The following is a 17,550-nucleotide window of genomic DNA, read 5'->3' on the forward strand; positions in this document are numbered from 1 at the left end:
AAACAAATTCCTCTAAATCTTCACAGTTTTGATCTTACAAAATCTCAGAGTGCAGTACAGAATCCTTATTTTCATGCTTCTATTTCAACCTTCCAATAATGCTCTTCTTTAATGGTGCAACAAAACAAAGAAATTGATAGACCGGTGAAATCAAATGAAAATTAACAAGTTCAACTTTCAATTAAAAAGAAATTGGAGAAATTCTTTCATATTACCAGAGATATTGTTCATTATAATCCAAGTTAACAAAATCCAAAAGAGCTAAAGCTTTTGTATTAAAATAAAAGTTTTAGTTTATCTTTTTGGCTATCAAGCTAAAACCACATTGAATGATTGCCTGAACATGCATAAAACACAGTAATCTCAAATAAAAAGGATAGTCCAATGTACTAAACTCCCACCTAGTAGAGTCTGGGGAGAGTAGAGCAATCTTGAATAAGTTGTTGTAAAATTTCAAACAAAAACAGCTAATCAGCTGAGGCCATAGAGACACATGATTAACTAGATTGCTGGCTTTAGTATTAACAAGTTAAGAATTTTTAACACTATACAGCAGCAGTTTATCTTTAAAGACATGGATGAGTCACAATTAACTAGCTAAAGGGATATCAAATTCAATTTAGTAATTCCTACATTGTTCTGAACCAAAATCCAGTGCCAAAAGTACTGATATAACAGCAAAAGACATTTGCATTCCCAAGTCCATTGAACATAATGCCACATTCTACCTGACATGTACAGAAAAAATAAATGTTAGGAAAGAAACACAGTAATGATATTTTCACACACAAAAACTATCATTCTTACATCACTTTTTAGTAAGGAAACAAATAAAACACACTTTCTCTCAAATAAGATAGGAATGAAGTAAATATTTCGAGTTGCGAATATTGTTTTTGAAAAGTGAATGCCATACGAAAATATAAAAAGGTACTACGCATGAGTGATTGCTAACCTTTTATACAAAGCTTTAACATCTTCACCTAAAATCGGACTTTCAAGAAAAAGATCTCCACATTCTTTCACAGGAACTGTCTCAACGTCAAAAGCTCGATCACCACAATACTCATTCCATTCAAACCACATTTTTGAAATTAATTCCTTCTTAAAACAAGTACTGTGATCATCTTCTTCTGGAGAATCAGCAGCTATCAAACGATATACAAAAACTTTCTTTTTCTGGCCAGGTCGAAATGCACGGCCGATAGCTTGGCGAGTAACTGATGGGTTGAGATGAACATCCACAATAATGATACGGGATGCCCCAACCAGTGATATGCCTTCTCCACATGCTTTGATTGAGCCAAAGAAGATTTTGGCATCAGGTGAATTGTTAAATTTTTCCATGGACAGCTCTCTTTCTTCAGTGCTTGATTCTCCTGAGATGACAAAGATTTCTTTCCCGACACTCCAACCCTTCCATTTCATAGTTGACCTTTCTAAATATTTCAAAGGTAAGAGATATTGGCTAAAAACCAGCAGCTTCTCCCCAGCCGATTCACATAGGTTCAACATGTTGCGAAAGAATTTTGATTTCACGCCATCTTTCACATCCAGTTTCTCTATCGTATCATCCAGTTCCTTTGTATTATCAATTTTGCTATTTTCACTACATTTTTCAGCTAGGGGCTTCAATTTAGGATGAAGATACACAGCACTGCCCACAGAACTAATCTTAAACTTCCTGGATAACTTCTTTAATTTCTCAGTTTCAAGCTTCTGTCTAGGGGTAAGATTGAGCACCACAGTAAATTCAACAAGACCGGGAAGCTCATCAAGAAAATCTCCTTTATAATAGTGAAGTACCTGGCTAGTCATCTCACGTAAATCTTGTATGACAGCTATTTTCCGTCTAAAATCTGGGTCCTTTTGCAATGTGTCTTCGACCAAATCAAAGAAACCTCTTTTACCAGAAGGTATATGTACTCTACTGAAAATGCGTTTGACAATAAGCCTCGATGTTTCCATCTTCAAAAACTTCGGCCTCACAAGATTTAATATGTTAAAAACCTCCTTGACATGATTCTGATACAAGGTTCCTGACAATACAACTTTTCTAGGAGTTTGTACTTTGGCAAGGGAATGTACCATATCAGTATTATCATTCCTTGGATTGTGTCCCTCATCTAAAATGAGAATTGAAGGAACCTTAAGCAATATCTCTTGGCAAGCTGTTGATGAGCTGTTATTTCCATTCTCACATATGATCGAAGAGAACTGTTTATATCCTAAGAAAAGGATGCTTTTATGTTCCACCCACTGTTTCAACACTTCAAGTTGCTGAGATCTACTGTCTGCCTTCACAGTGTAAAAGTCATAGAGCGGTATGTCCTCCACTTGCCATGTCTGGAACTCCTTCTTCCAAGTCGTTAGTATCCCCTTAGGAAGCACCACTAGAGGTCTAGCATTAGGATATTTGCCAAGAAAACTCTGCATGAAACTGATTATCATGAATGTCTTCCCAGATCCTGGAGCATGTGCCAAGATACAGCCCCCAGGGTGGTCACCCGCAAGGTTTCTAACAAGAAAATTGAATCCTTCGACTTGATGAGACTTCATTTGTTTCATATGCCTAGGGTGTGCAGAGATATCAGTTACCAAGAGATCATCCTCAGCAACCTTAATTCCAAATGCATCTTTTTCTTTGGTATTCCATGAATCAGATACATAAGTTCTAGTACTCCTTTTAACCTGCAATGAAATAAAGATGAAAATAATTATAAAAAAAACTAATTTTGAACACATTAGGTCCCCAACTATGAGTAGCATTAAATCTTACAACAGAACATATATAATGAGAATTATCAACTGCTATTGTTTTTAAAAGCAATTAAGCGCATGATACTACAGGCTATCTACTTGTTAAGTGTTATTTATATTTTTTGTTTAGTAAATCGATTCCTCAGTGTTTACTGGAAAGTAAGCTGAATAAAACAAAATAAATCACCAAATCATTCCAACAAAATAAGAGGTAAGAGAGACCACAAATTAGCACAAGAGTTTCTGTAACACAAGAAGTTTAACATTTTCACATCTCATTCTCAACCCCTGCACAAATATTTCATTATGCGTCTAATTTCAAGTTCCATAATTGTGACGAAACCTTTAACACAGAGATGAGAGTCTAACCTTGTACTGGAACTCAAATATGGTTTCGATTCCTCTGTCGATAACCCCACAAACGCGACAAACGTAACCAAGATCATCTTTTAAAACAAAAGAATGATCACAGTCCTCATCCTTTTCGGGTTCTTCATCAGGCTGAGGGTTCACAGAAACATCCTGTAACAAGTACAATTAAAACAAATTATGGCATGAGAAATTCTACAACAAGCTATTAGTGTGTGCAAATAAATTAGTGGCAAAAGAACTCTAGGTGATGCTATAAGTCAAAAAAATAAAAGTAACTGATATACATGGCTAAGTAGCCTAACTCTGTAGAAGGCTGCAATGTAAAGTACAACACATGAGTTGAGTCAGGTTTTAAAAACAGAAAAAAATGTTCCTAATACAGTAAAAGCTAAATTATCAAGCTATGTGCATGATTAATAATTCACAAGGTTTCAACAAATAAAATTACATTCAATATGCATCCGCGCACCGTGTCTCACATATACATTAAATAACTTGTACTAAACTTGGCTAATAGAAATGGGCAAAACATTTTAAGTGTACATCTACAAAAGTACTAAAGTCTACTACATAAATTGAATAAATCGGCAATTTTAAAAGTAACAACCCCATTTGATGAAGGGATGGCTCTTCATCTATCAATTTATTCCCCCCATACTGGTCCATTCTTATGTAAATATTTTCTCTTATCTTCACAAGAAAAATGCTTAGACTCAGCAATCCTTAACATGATACAATTATTATTAGGGATGTGTCACAAACGAAATGACATGAAAAAAGTGCACAAATGAGTAGATGAACGGATTGAATGAAGCCAGCAATTTTTATTGAAATATGAAAACAAATTAAAGCAGTCATACTTTGGAGCATTCTATTGCCATTGACATTTCCCTCCATATATCATCTAGTTCTTCATCTTTTGTATCAACCTGGTCATCTTCTTCCTCCTCAACACCAACATAAACACCTTTATCTCTGCTGATGTCACCTTTATCTTTGCCGATGTCACCTTTATCAGCAAGATGTTTACCTTTATCTCTTCCTCTGTCACCTTTATCTCTTCCTCTGTCACCTTTATCAGCTAAACTAGTCTCAAATCTTACAGCTTCATTTCCTTCACTGTATCGAGTGGGAGGATGAGACTCCTATAAAGCGTTGTTGCACAAAGAATAGTTAAGGATGCCAACAAAAACCCCACATTATTAAAAAAAGGGATAACTTCAGTGTTGTTTTATGTGTTTGTGGTGGTGTTCTCCAATAAGAATATGACAAGTGTCATAGCTGTTACACGTTATATTTTCATTGGTAAACCGTGACACATGTCTTGTTTTTATTAGAGAACACCATCACAAGTACGTAAGTACCTATGTAACAGCACCCAAGTTTTGTCCACAAAAAAAAAGTATCTAATCATGAAAGGTAGCTACAGATTTAAAACCCAGATACAGAGAATCTTATAATGAGAGGGTGAGCTTGGCACAACAACAAGATTGCTGCTTAGTGACCATGCGATCACGGGTTTGAATCCTAGAAATAACCTCTCCACTTGCGGGGGTAAGTCTGCTATATCTACCCTCCCCAGACCCCACCAAGTGGGAGCCTCATGTACTTGGCCACCCTTTTACAGAGAATCTTACAAAGGAAGGTAGCTTAATATACATGTAATCCAAATGAAAAAAATGTACAAAACATGTTCTGGAAATCAATTGAAAACCCATATATATGATTCATCTAGCAGCACTGAGGGTATGCTTGAGAGTAAGGAAAAATTAAAGAAAAGTAGATATAGAACACCATTTAGTTTAAATATAAATCTAGATACAACCTTACTTTCATTTTTTACCTTCAGACTTATCATTTTAACAACTACTAAGCATCCTATAAATGACCAAAGTTCCAGGAAATTGTATGATGTATTGGAACGTTAAAGATTAGCAAGCCAGGCACTTATTACAGAACTTGAACACTTGGAAAAAAGTCAGACTTGGGTAAATCAGGTATCTTTTGCAGAAAAAATGAGCTATGATATGCTTTAAGGAAAACCCACTAACTTCCAGAATACAATAGAATGGTAATCACAGTCAACTATTAAACTTGTTGGGGAAATGGCTCTAAAAAATGAACAAGGTTCAGTAGAGAAAACTCATGAAATGGCTAGGAGAAATGCAACATTCAGGCACTGCAATAACATATCACTATAGTTTAAAGAATAAGGTAAAAGTTGTGTACTATAACGTATATGTGGCTCACAAACATAACATGCCAAAAACATTTAGTCAGCCATATGTGAAAGTTAGATCTTTAAAAATATACACATTAACTTTTAAAATAGTATAACGACATCTCCAAAAATACATGTGGAACTAAGCTATGGCTTTAGCCTTTTCAAAGGAATAAAAAATATAAATAATTCAATAGCAAGTGCGACAACTACAACCAAGCCTTAATCACATTAGATGTGATCGGCTACATGGATTGAATGACACCATAATGCTCTATCATAAATCATTTTTTTTCAATAAGTAAATGTATTTTAGATAATATCAAGTAAACGATATTTAACAAGAATCTTCTGCCTCAAATGTTAAAATGAAATACTATAGTTAAATCTCCCTCAGGGTCTGTTTGCGAGCTGAATTTTGGAGGGAATAAAAGGAAATGGAAGGTTTGAGAGCTATAAAATAGACTTAAGAGATGGCTCTAAAGTCTTCCATTTCCTTTCCCTCCAAAACTCAACTTGCAATTGGACCCTTAGAGGGAACATACTACTGAGTACCGATACATTACACGTCAATGTAAAAGCTCATCCATACTAGTATCCACTGTTATAATCAGTGTTGATATATTTAAAGAATCACAAAACCAATGAAAAACTTACAGTCATTCTCACTGCAGGAGAAGCTTGTTTCGGCAACACAACTTTATGAAATGGAAGGGATGAAATTTGATCTCTATCATCCTCCTCATCTGAATCAATAATCACAACAGACAATGGTGCTGAAGGGACATTCTTTTCAATGTGCTTACCCTCCAAATCATTGACATTTTTCTGTGCCAGAACAGCAACTTGTTGACTTTTCGGCGTATGAGTTTCTTCATCATGCTTCACTGCCTCTTTCAATAAGTGATCAAGAAGCGTAGGATATTTAGCAAAGTAAGTCCCCAGTATTTGCATTTTTCGAGCTAAAAGGGCCTCTATATCCTTTGTTACACTTCCAAATTTCCCACTGTCAAAACAATTAAGGAAGTCAGATACTGCGAACGGATTGCTGTAATCCACAACATTTGACAATTTCCCGGGTGTCTTATGCTCAGTCCTTTCATGTTCTGATGATGGCGGACTATTGCTCGATAAGTTTAGCTTTTTTTGCCCATCAGAAGAGAACCCTGGTTTCAGAAAATTAAGCATTTTCAGATAAACTGTACATAAGACAGCACAAAATATGTGAATAAATACATAATTTTTTTAATGGGAGAGATGACAGAAGCAATATACACAGTCTAAAAATCCTTACCACCACAGTTACATTACAATATCCACAATTGTTTTGATATATCCATGAATATAAGCAATGGAAGTCAAACCCAACATTAATTTACAGAAAACACACTGCTTTCCATGAACTAAACAGGATCACGGTTTTTTTTTTACATAAATCATGCAAATAAACAACATAAAAACAGAAAATGAATCTGAAATCACAACCAAAATACATTATATTGAGAGGAGATGAATCATTTTTTCAGATAAACTGTAAATTAGACAACATGCAATCTACAAATAAATACATAAATTTACTAATGGGAGAGATGACAGAAAAAATATACTCATAAAAACTTGGACATTCACACTAAAAAACGAGCTCATAGAAAAACCTATATTGTAAACATAAAGTCACAACCTTTTTTGCTATATCCATGAATATAAGCAATCCAAGCCAAACCCAAAATTAATTTACAGAAAACACACGGGTTTTCATGAATTAAACATAACCGCAATTATTTTACATAAACCATGCAAATAATCCGCAAAAAAAAAAAGAAAATGAAACTGAAATCACAACAAGAAAAATACATTACATTGTACCCAATCATCAAACTAACGGCAAATTCAATAAAAAAGGAAGAGAATTGGGAAGAAAAAAACGAAGAATACCAGTTGAAGCGGGGCGTTTAGCCGGTAAAATATGAACATTGAACGGTGACTCCATTAATTGGTATCGAAGAATATGAGAATCGGAATCGTAATAGGAATCGGGAGAGAAAATTGAAAGAAGGGTGTTGGAGAAATGAGAGTGAAAAAAATTTGATTGGGTTGTGGTTATGATTCGAGAGTGAGAGTGTTGAGTTTTTTTGTTATTGTTGTGAAGAGTTAGATGAGGTTTATATTTGTGAATTTGTGTGAAAGCTAACAAAATTGGTAATAGAATAGTAGTGCTGCCTTTTTCTAACACTGTAGCAGTCGATTACACCTAAAGGGTTTTTCACTTGGTGCTTCCTCAATCCTCATAGATTTCTTGCCTTTTTCACACTTTTTAATCAAAAAATGGGCTTTTAGAAACAGATAAATGGTTGGATAAGGTTAGCCTAAATGTTAATCAAATTAATTGTTGAACTTATACATGTCAAAAATAGGCGGATCTAATCAGGTCGGCCCACTAAAGTTTGGGATTTTATAGGATTTGTGTATTATATTGGTTATTTTTTATTGAGTCTAAATTTTTTAATCTAAAATGATCGGATTATATTACAATTGGGTTTAGGTTGAGCTTACATGATCAGATTTGAGCTATCCATTTTTTCCTTTTTTTAGGATGTAGACATTATGTGAAGATTGTTTTATAATATATTGTGTTATGAATTTATAATAAAAATAAATATTAGTATTATGAATATTAAAATAAAAACATAATAAAAAACAACATAATTTTTTGTTTACCATATAAAATTTCATACAACCAAATTCAATTCCTATGATTCACAAAGGATGTGTAGATAATAAGCATATAAAAGATTTTGGTACATAAAGTAAAGAATGATAATAATATATTATAATGATGATATAGAGTTCGTTAGGAATTTAAGTTATACTACCTTTACTATAAATTACCATGAATTTATTTTGATATTGTCCAAATATTTATATATTAAAATGAAATCACAATTATGTAGGTTGGGAAATGAAAGTCTAATGGAAATGAGAAATTTAATAATTTTTTGTGTTAAAAATCATAAAACCACAGTTGACATCATATCTTAACTCAAACACAATATATTAGGTATACGAGTTTAGTTGAATTGGACATAACAAATGTGTTAAAATATATATATATATATATATATATATATATTAATATTAAATAATATATATTTTTTAGACAAAGTTTGAATATACTACAATTTAAATAATTATTTTTTAATATTATGCGGATCGGTCTGCTACAACTCGCTTAGGATGAATTTGGGTGACAATTTGATAAACATAAATTGAATTCTGGTTTTTTAGCCTGGTCCGATTTAACCTAACTCTATGTAAGCTAATATGAACCCATCTAAGTAGCTCATTTTAGCACACCTAGTTGAACTTGAATATGACCTCAACCATATATGTTTAGTTCACTCTAAATTTTAATTGGGGTAACTATTTGACTTGGATAAGACCCCATTACCTTATAAACCATTTATTCCACCTCTTTAGGAAAAATCATCCTAAAATTACATATTTTTGTGAATATATAAAATAATTGAAAATGTTAGATATCGATAACCTATAAAATGATATGCATATTGTGATAGTAAATTATTTGCCCAAGAGTGTGATAAATAACTACTAAAAGCAATTGAAAAAACATTGTTAAAAAGATTAAATTATATGAGTAGATAGGTTCTTGAAACCAAATGTATTATCTTCTTTATATGAAACTCAAGAAAGATTTATTTGTACTTATCTAAAATATTGATCGAATTTATTTTTTAAACCTACCCATAAATATGATGTAGCTAAATCATATATGAGTTTAATTAAAACATTGTGTAAATTGGACGAGCGAATAGGGTATTATCACTAACCTGATGACATATTATACAACACTACTCCTAAAGTATCTTGTGGTGCGCTCCAACATTAATTTATTTATTGATCTTTGATATTCTTCTTTTTTACTTATAGTTCACTATCCAACGTTGTTTGGATGATAAATTAATTTGGTTTGGAGTAATAAATTGTTTTTTGAGTATAATATTAACGTATTGACGGTGTAAAGAATTATACATCATCAGTGTATCATTCACCATTCATTTGGATTAATTTTTTTGAAAAGTCAAACATAATTGAAAATGAATGGTAAATAATACAGTAACAGTGTAAAAATCTCTTACACTGTCAGTGCATACATTTTTTTTCTCTTGTTTTTTTCAAGAAATATCACTTTAACGTATTAACATCAGCAATTGTCTTTATACCTTAGTCAGTTTTGTCTAACCACTGGTCCAATTTTTTATTAGTTTTGACTTTTGATATTCTTCTTCTAAAAAGATGAAAAAAAAAATATATATGTTGACCACTTTACCCTTAATCAAGAACACAAATTTAAGTCTTATTAATTGAGAAAATTGTCACCACGAGAACTAAACCAAAACCATCATATAATATATATATATGTACAGTTCATATTTGGATTAAATTTTTTTTTGGCAACAATCAATTATAATTAAAACATTAATTTTCTTTTTTGTTCTTTAGATTGTGGCAATACACCACGTTCGATTCTCAGCACCCACCCTACACGACACCACACCCACCCCTTTTCTATATAAAAAAATGTTGCGATAATTATACCAGACGGTCTAACCAGTTTGATCATTGACGGATTTGAAAACAGTAATGGTCTATAGTTTTAATTGAATGAAGGTTAGACAATTTTGAGTTAGAGAAATTCCGAATTGTGTTAAATATGGTTGAACCAAAATAAATCGAAAAGTGAACCAGACAATTCACTTAAAAATTTAAAAAATACACAATACTAATATGTTGTTTTGTTTTGTTTTAGTCTTATCCAAAAAATAAAAAATTATTATTTTAATATAATTACACATAAATGAAATCATTATATCCGACTAGCTAATTTAATCATTTACATCGATTAAAGCGCTCTAGTTTCATAACATAATTAAAAACACACACTTTTGTTTTATTTTTCCTTAATTAACTCTTGTTTATGTTTTTTGGTTTTCAACTTTCAACGATTCTTCTTCTTCCCCCTCCGCATTTACTCGCACAGCCACACCAATGGCTTCTTCTCACTCTCATTCTATTGCAGATATTAAGGTAAACAAACCCTTTTCTTCAATTTCACCCTTGTGTCGTTTTAATGCCTCAGATGTCGTTTTTGCATTTTCAGGGAGCAAAAGTTCTCATGGTCGGTGCTGGTGGAATTGGCTGCGAGCTTCTCAAGACCCTTGCTCTCTCTGGTTTCCGTGACATACACATCGTGAGCAACCTTTTCTTTTTTGTTTGGGTTTCAAAGTTTCTTGCTTTTTTGAGGGTTTGTTATTACTATTTTTTGAAATTAAACGTTTCGGTTGCTTTGCTAGGGTTTTTGTTTACTTGGGGTTTTCAGTATTTTGTTAAAGCTTATAGCTTTATTGTTGCTTGAGATGGGTGTTTCAAAAATTTGGCGCCTTAGTGTTGTTACTTTGTTTTTTTTAATATTCTTTCAAGTGAATGATTTGTTTGTTAAGTTAGGGAAGTGTTTATGAAGGTGATATGTGAGTGGTACTTGTGCAATGTATAAATCGGTGAACTGTTTTGAGCACTTAATTTAAGTGTTTGAATTTAATATTGGATTTTTTTGTTTGGTTGAGTTGGTAGCTTGCCTTTTGATTTGGTTGGCAATTTCTGTGTTCTGCTTTGAATTGCCAAACTGAGTGTTGGTGGCGACATTTTTGGTAGCCTCGAGCATTTTTCTGCTTTGGCGCAAGATGTATTTATGTGAAAAGAGCACATGGTTGTCTGTCTTGTGTGGGATAGCAATTTTAGTGCTTACAGTCTGTTGGGTTTAGTTGCTTTTGTGGTAATAGTGATGGAACTAGGTATTGGTTAGTAGGGTGGTTGTCGATCTTGCTATTTTGGTTGGGGATCTTGAGTTTTAGTTATTATAGTTGTAACTTGTAATCTACATGGATCTTTGAAATATTGTATTTTGAGAGTAGTTCATGTTTGTGACTGTGGTAAGGAAGGTGATGGTATAAATATATCGAACATGTTATGACCGTTAGTCAGAAATCAGAAGTGAGGGTTGTCCGTTGATTGAAATGGCAGATCTGTTGAGTGTTGGAGGATGTTTTATTGTTTTAAAAAGAATGAATTTCTTTCTAGACTGTAAATGGAATTGCTAGGAGATAATGCCTTTATGTCATACATATTTTGAACAAGGATCTGTAATTTATTGCTCAAATCTTACCTGTTTGAATTGAGGCATTATTGATAGCCAAAGTTAGTGATGTCATTTGGTTTTGCAATTCTTTTCCAGAGATCAGTTATCCTATAGTTTAGAGAGCTGCGGAGTGGTTTAAAGGATTAAAATTGTTTGAAATCTGTCTCACATGCTGGCACAGGAGAAATTTCTTTCTAGAATTATAGTGTACTAATTTTGACTTGTTAGTTATACTGTTAGTAACCAGTTAACCCACCCTGAGTGGGAGCTGTAGTATTGGGATCTATTCATGTGTGAGTGAGTGAGTTTCGTGTATATGTGATTTGTTAGGAAGGGGCTCACTAAAATATGCGGTTTGCACATCATCTCTTGAATTATCTGCATGGTGTTAAGAGCTAAGATGTTTTTTGACACATTAAAATGCCTCTTTTATTTCCAATGTGCAGATTGACATGGACACCATAGAAGTCAGTAACCTGAACAGACAATTTTTATTTCGACAATCTCATGTTGGGCAATCCAAGGCTAAAGTAAGTTAATCCATCACTGCTATTAACGTTCACTGGTGTTGGTTTTAGTTGTACATCCATCTGATGAAGTTCTCAACCAGGTTGCTAGGGATGCTGTTTTAAAATTTAGGCCTGATATAAGCATTACGTCATACCATGCGAACGTTAAAGATCCCGACTTCAATGTGGACTTCTTTAAGCAATTTAGTGTTGTTCTAAATGGACTAGACAATCTAGATGCACGCCGACATGTGAATCGCTTGTGCTTGGCAGCTGATGTTCCTTTGGTTGAAAGTGGAACTACTGGGTTCCTTGGACAGGTAATTAATTATATTTATTGGGTTGTTGATACATTTTTTTTCCAATAATAGGTTGCGTTTCAGCAGTATTAAATATGTTTTCCTTATCTCTTTACAGTTTTGCATGGTATTTAATGGGTGCTTGATAACTAATTCGTTTCCAATTTCCATGCTTGATGGTTATTTTCATATGCTTAAGAGCAGCCTTATTGACTTAATGTTGATTATCTGGGCATCTTTATAACTGTGGTTGTGAAGACCGGGTGTTTTAACTAACCAATCACTGATTGTGTCTCCCCCCTAGAACTAGATGAGGAATATCTTAACTGGGAAAAGCAAAATCAAATTTTTTTGGCATGCTAAGCTCCAAACTTTTTTTTTGTTCAGTGATTATCCTGTTAGGTCTCAGTGAAGGATCCTTCTTTACACTTTGTTTTGAAGTTATCTCTGAACTAATTTGTGGTTACATGATTTTGATTCCTAATCTTTATATTATTTAGTTTTAATTTGTTCCATTATATTTGAGATCTTTACCCTTGGGGAAGTGCATGTTAAACTTGCTTATGACTAACATTTCATTACATTTGGTGGTTGCACATGATGTCCACTTCATTATACAATTTTATGGTTGATTTTGTGGTATTGTGTGATGCAGCTTTTCCAACGTATTTTTATATAGTTTTAGTTGAAAGCAGGTCACTGTACATGTCAAGGGAAAAACAGAGTGCTACGAGTGTCAGCCTAAACCTGCCCCCAAGACATATCCTGTTTGTACTATCACAAGTACGCCGTCTAAGGTATGAGTTGGCTTTCATTTCTGTACCATCAAAGCTATGAGTTGTATCATATGGTAGATCGTTAAAGATGAGTTGAGTCTTTACCGTGCATATATTGACTTTGTTTGCCCTCTGTTTTGTTAATTCCTTTTGCTAGCCATTTTTTTATAAGCCTATTGTTAGGCAATTAACTAGTTTGTATCATGGGACTAGAGTATGAAGCTGTAGGACACTGGGTCATTTGTACAAATTTGAGGTTGTGTAATGTGGATTTTCATTGAATGGAATCTTTTAGAATGCATTGATATATTTTGATCTATGATTATTTAGCAGTCACTTTTTTGCATGATATTTTATTCTATTGCTAATTTTATCTTGCACAAATGTTGTTAAAATCAAGCTATTAAATTACCGTTGTCAAATTGGGCATCACTTAGTATTATGATTTTTTTATTTTTTCTTCAAACTTCTGACTAATGGATTCTAAGCTTTCATGTACATTGGCAGTTTGTTCACTGTATTGTGTGGGCAAAGGACCTACTTTTTGCAAAGTTACTTGGTGACAAGAATCAGGAAAATGATTTAAATGTACGATCAAGTGATGCTGCTAGCTCATCAGAAAATGTAGACGATGTATTTGAACGTAGGAAAGATGAAGACATTGAACAATATGGAAGGAAAATCTTTGATCATGTGTTTGGGTATAACATTGAATTAGCTTTGTCTAATGAAGAGACATGGAAAAATCGTTATAGACCAAAACCTATATACAGCAAGGATGTCTTGTCTGAGGAACTTGCTCCACAGAATGGAAATGTGGACGAAAATCATGCATCAGATGGTGGATTATCAGTCTCTGCTATGGCATCTTTGGGCATGAAGAACCCACAAGATATCTGGAGTGTTAACGAAAGTTCTAGAATATTTCTGGAAGCGCTGAGACTGTTTTTCACAAAAAGGGAGAAGGTGAGATTTGACACATGTTTTGGTGTACTGAGCCTATTATAATCTTCTATGTATCTCCACCTAGATGCTTAGCTTTGAACCTTTTTGTGTACTCTCCTTTTTAAATGTATTTTTGAACAGGAGGTTGGCAATCTGTGCTTTGATAAAGATGATCAGTTAGCTGTGGAATTTGTTACCGCAGCTGCAAATATACGGGCTGCTTCATTTGGCATCCCTCTGCACAACCTTTTTGAAGCTAAAGGTATTGCTGGTAATATTGTGCATGCTGTTGCAACAACAAATGCCGTTATTGCTGGTTTGATTGTTATTGAAGCAATCAAAGTGCTGCGAAATGACATAAAAAGTTATAGGTACATGTGATTCCCGTTCCTGCATATTCTGTGTTTTGGATTGGTTATGGACTTCTAGTGCTCTTAGGTGTCTCTGTTAACAGCAAAAATGGAAGAGTTTTATTGCGGTATTTATATGTTTGAGATGCACTGCTAATCAGTCATGCCTCGGGGCAGACTGATGTCTTCTGGCAAAAGTTTTGACAATGGAAAACAGATTTTGTTTTAATCACGCTGCTAGTGTTAAATCAAAGAATATACATCTGATTTGCTTGTATTTTGTTTTAGTGCTTCATAATTATTTTTCTTGTGATGAATAAGAACAGTTTAGTTTATGTAGTTAAATTAGACTGAGTAAAATTATCATTGAGGATGTTGGCTTAATCATTAACTTCAAAGAGCGCACGAGTAGTGTTGTAAATACAAGCAAAATGCATGGACCTTTTATGGAATGTTTGATTTGGGACAATTGTTTTCACGGTCTCTTTATGGCAATGGCAGCACATGATATTTTCCAGAGAATCCTATTATCAGATGTGCAGTGGGACTCTGAGCTCTTTTTCCTTTTTTCTGTATCTTATTTTAACCTTAAGTTCTGTTTGGAGGATATCTTATCTTCTCTTTTATGTCCTTATACTAACTTCCTCTTATGAATTCTTCATTAATGTACTATTCTTTGTAGTTTACAAGTCAGTGTTAACTTAAATTTAAAATAATGTATTTTTTTTTTCTAATCTTATTTGGACATCTCATAGAATGACATATTGTCTGGAACATCCATCAAGAAACATGCTGCTTATGCCTGTGGAGCCATTTGAACCTAACAAGTCTTGTTATGTTTGTTCCGAGGCATGTCAAATCTCCCGTCTCATTTCTTGCCTAAAAATAAAAGCATTCTTACAAATAATATGCTCACTGAATATATTGTGTATGTGGGAAACAGACACCCTTATCACTTGAAATAAACACAAACCGTTCGAAGTTGAAGGACTTGGTTGAAAAGATTGTCAAGGCAAAGCTTGGGATGAGTCTTCCTCTTATCATGAATGCTTCATCTCTTCTTTATGAAGCTGGTGATGTTGAGGATGACATGGTTGCAATTTATGAAGCCAACCTTGAAAAGGTAAAAGCTCCTTGCCTTTGGGTTGAACTTGGCATGACGTTTTATTTAACTTGCTTTCTCGCATTTTCAGGTGCTCGCTGAGCTTCCTTCTCCAGTAACAGGTGGTACGATGCTTACAATAGAGGATTATCAGCAGGAACTCAAGTGCAATATCAACATCAACCACAGGTTTTTACTCATCCATATTTTGTATTTTTAGTCCGAAGTATATCCTTCCATCCCTATAGCTCGGAAGCACATACTGATATGGGATATGGATACATTTTATAGAGAAACGTCATAAAATATTTGAAAAGCTTGTCGAGACCAAAATATCTAACAAGTAATGAAATATCTGATGATACGTAACCATTTTGGAGTACTGTGCTTTGTAGCCCGTTTTATTGATTTTTTGTATTTGCAGAGAAGAATTTGATGAGGAGAAGGAACCTGACGGGATGGTTCTCTCAGGATGGACTCAACCTGTGTCCGCCCCAGAAAATAAAGACAAGTCTATTGGTAATGGTGCAAGCACCTCAGATGCAACAATAGCAGCTGCAGAATCTGAGAAGGACGATGATATAGGTATAGTTTCTCCCTTAAAGAAGAGAAAACTTCCTGATGATTCCGATATTTCAAAAGCTGCTGCCGAAACAAAGAATCACAAGCAGTTGCAAGTGATCGACGATGAAGACGATCTTGTTGTGCTTGAGGGGAACTTAGATGGCTTTAAAAAGAGAAGATTGTGAAGTTGTATGCATAAAACTAAAATCGGAATGAGTTCTTACATCCTAATTTTGTATTGATAGGGAGGTTTGGAGATTCTTTTGGCCATAGATGTTAGGTCTGCTGCTATTAGCTTTTTACTTCTGATAGTTTCAATCATTCTTCTCTGTTTTTCTCTATACTTGACAAATTATAGCAGCAATATCTATTATTTCTTGCTGACACCTAACAAGAGGATCACTGACCTCACAGATTGACTCTCACACCTGAGATTAGTGAACAAAGTTTTGCAAACTTGGCATCTTATTCAATTATTCTCATGTATCTAAAATTTAGATTTGAATGTTATTTGTCTTTCATCTGAGCAATGTGTTATGAAATTCTTGAAGGATAGCTTTTTTGTTACCAAAGCTTCAATTTTCACTGCTTGGAGATTGCCGTATAAGATTTATAAATATTGGACAAAATAATACCAAGGAAATCCAATGGTATTAATGGGATAATGATGTTTGGTTCCTGTGAATGTTGAACTGGGGGTAGCAGCAATATCATCATTATGTGAAAAATGTTTCTTCCCAAGTTATTCCAAGCATTTAATGTTTGAATATGCACAAATGGGTAACCTGATTTGCTAATATTTTCCTTGAATTTACTTGATCACAAGATTTTATTGTTAGTAGCAACAACATACTATGAAGCCATTCTACATTGATAGTGAGAAAGGTCATGCAGTTCCTTGTTTTTCTTCCTATACCCAACATGGATGATGTTGAGAAAGATGCAGTGGGGTTTGGGGTTCAGAAATATAACTGGTTTCAATAAGGCCATTTTAGAAAGCAATGGTGGAGATTGATGAACAATGACTCATCCATGATGCAAGGAAAGGCTCCTATCCTAGTTTCCCTTAGTCTAGTCTAGTATTTAGTATTTTGTCTTCAAAATGGATAATAGATCAAGGGTCATAAAATGGATCAAGGATAAATGGTGTCCCTATGTGCATGATGGCTTAGCTTAATTCATTCATCAATCCAATGGGTTACATATCTTATTGACCTTATAGTTAAATTTTAAAGTGGTGAGTAAAATGTAAACTTAACTAGTTCAAGTTTACCAAAAAATGACAACTTTCATTCATGTAATTTCATTGATTTCAATGTCTTTTTGATTCCATCTTCAAAGGAGTAATGATTAGAGAAATTTATAATATGATGACTAAAATATTTAGGAAGCAAGCATGAGCGTTCAGATTATTAGATATGGCAGAAAGTTTGTCCTG

General features: G+C 33.8%; 2 protein-coding genes across 2 annotated transcripts; one reads left to right on the forward strand and one right to left on the reverse strand.

Annotated features, from left to right (window-relative positions):
- Positions 441–7,409, reverse strand: LOC109355007 (protein CHROMATIN REMODELING 35-like). Its single transcript, XM_019597892.1, has 6 exons — positions 7,289–7,409; positions 6,011–6,519; positions 3,993–4,277; positions 3,130–3,282; positions 956–2,691; positions 441–728 (listed from the first exon to the last, which is right to left on the reverse strand). The coding sequence occupies exons 1-6, from the start codon at positions 7,341–7,343 to the stop codon at positions 725–727; spliced, it is 2,742 nt and encodes a 913-aa protein (XP_019453437.1). The 5' UTR covers positions 7,344–7,409; the 3' UTR covers positions 441–724.
- On the forward strand, positions 10,356–16,635 carry LOC109355008 (SUMO-activating enzyme subunit 2-like). The gene is made up of 11 exons (XM_019597894.1): positions 10,356–10,459; positions 10,533–10,622; positions 12,014–12,097; positions 12,178–12,396; positions 13,071–13,172; positions 13,659–14,117; positions 14,238–14,467; positions 15,202–15,295; positions 15,390–15,569; positions 15,640–15,737; positions 15,973–16,635. Exons 1-11 carry the CDS (start codon positions 10,421–10,423, stop codon positions 16,295–16,297), a joined length of 1,920 nt encoding a protein of 639 aa, XP_019453439.1. The 5' UTR covers positions 10,356–10,420; the 3' UTR covers positions 16,298–16,635.

Source organism: Lupinus angustifolius, chromosome LG08 (genome assembly GCF_001865875.1).
Source record: "Lupinus angustifolius cultivar Tanjil chromosome LG08, LupAngTanjil_v1.0, whole genome shotgun sequence".
NCBI classification, from domain to species: domain Eukaryota; kingdom Viridiplantae; phylum Streptophyta; class Magnoliopsida; order Fabales; family Fabaceae; genus Lupinus; species Lupinus angustifolius.

Bases quoted from the DNA above. Each gene is read 5' to 3' on its own strand.
- LOC109355007 (XM_019597892.1), bottom strand. From the start codon at position 7,343: ATGGAGTCACCGTTCAATGTTCATATTTTACCGGCTAAACGCCCCGCT. The intron at 3,283-3,992 runs GTATGACTGCTT...TACTTGTTACAG, and splicing joins TGGCAATAGAATGCTCCAAA to GATGTTTCTGTGAACCCTCA. The intron at 2,692-3,129 runs GTTAGACTCTCA...ATTTCATTGCAG, and splicing joins TATTTGAGTTCCAGTACAAG to GTTAAAAGGAGTACTAGAAC.
- LOC109355008 (XM_019597894.1), top strand. From the start codon at position 10,421: ATGGCTTCTTCTCACTCTCATTCTATTGCAGATATTAAG. The intron at 13,173-13,658 runs GTATGAGTTGGC...GTACATTGGCAG, and splicing joins TCACAAGTACGCCGTCTAAG to TTTGTTCACTGTATTGTGTG. The intron at 14,468-15,201 runs GTACATGTGATT...GACATCTCATAG, and splicing joins AATGACATAAAAAGTTATAG to AATGACATATTGTCTGGAAC.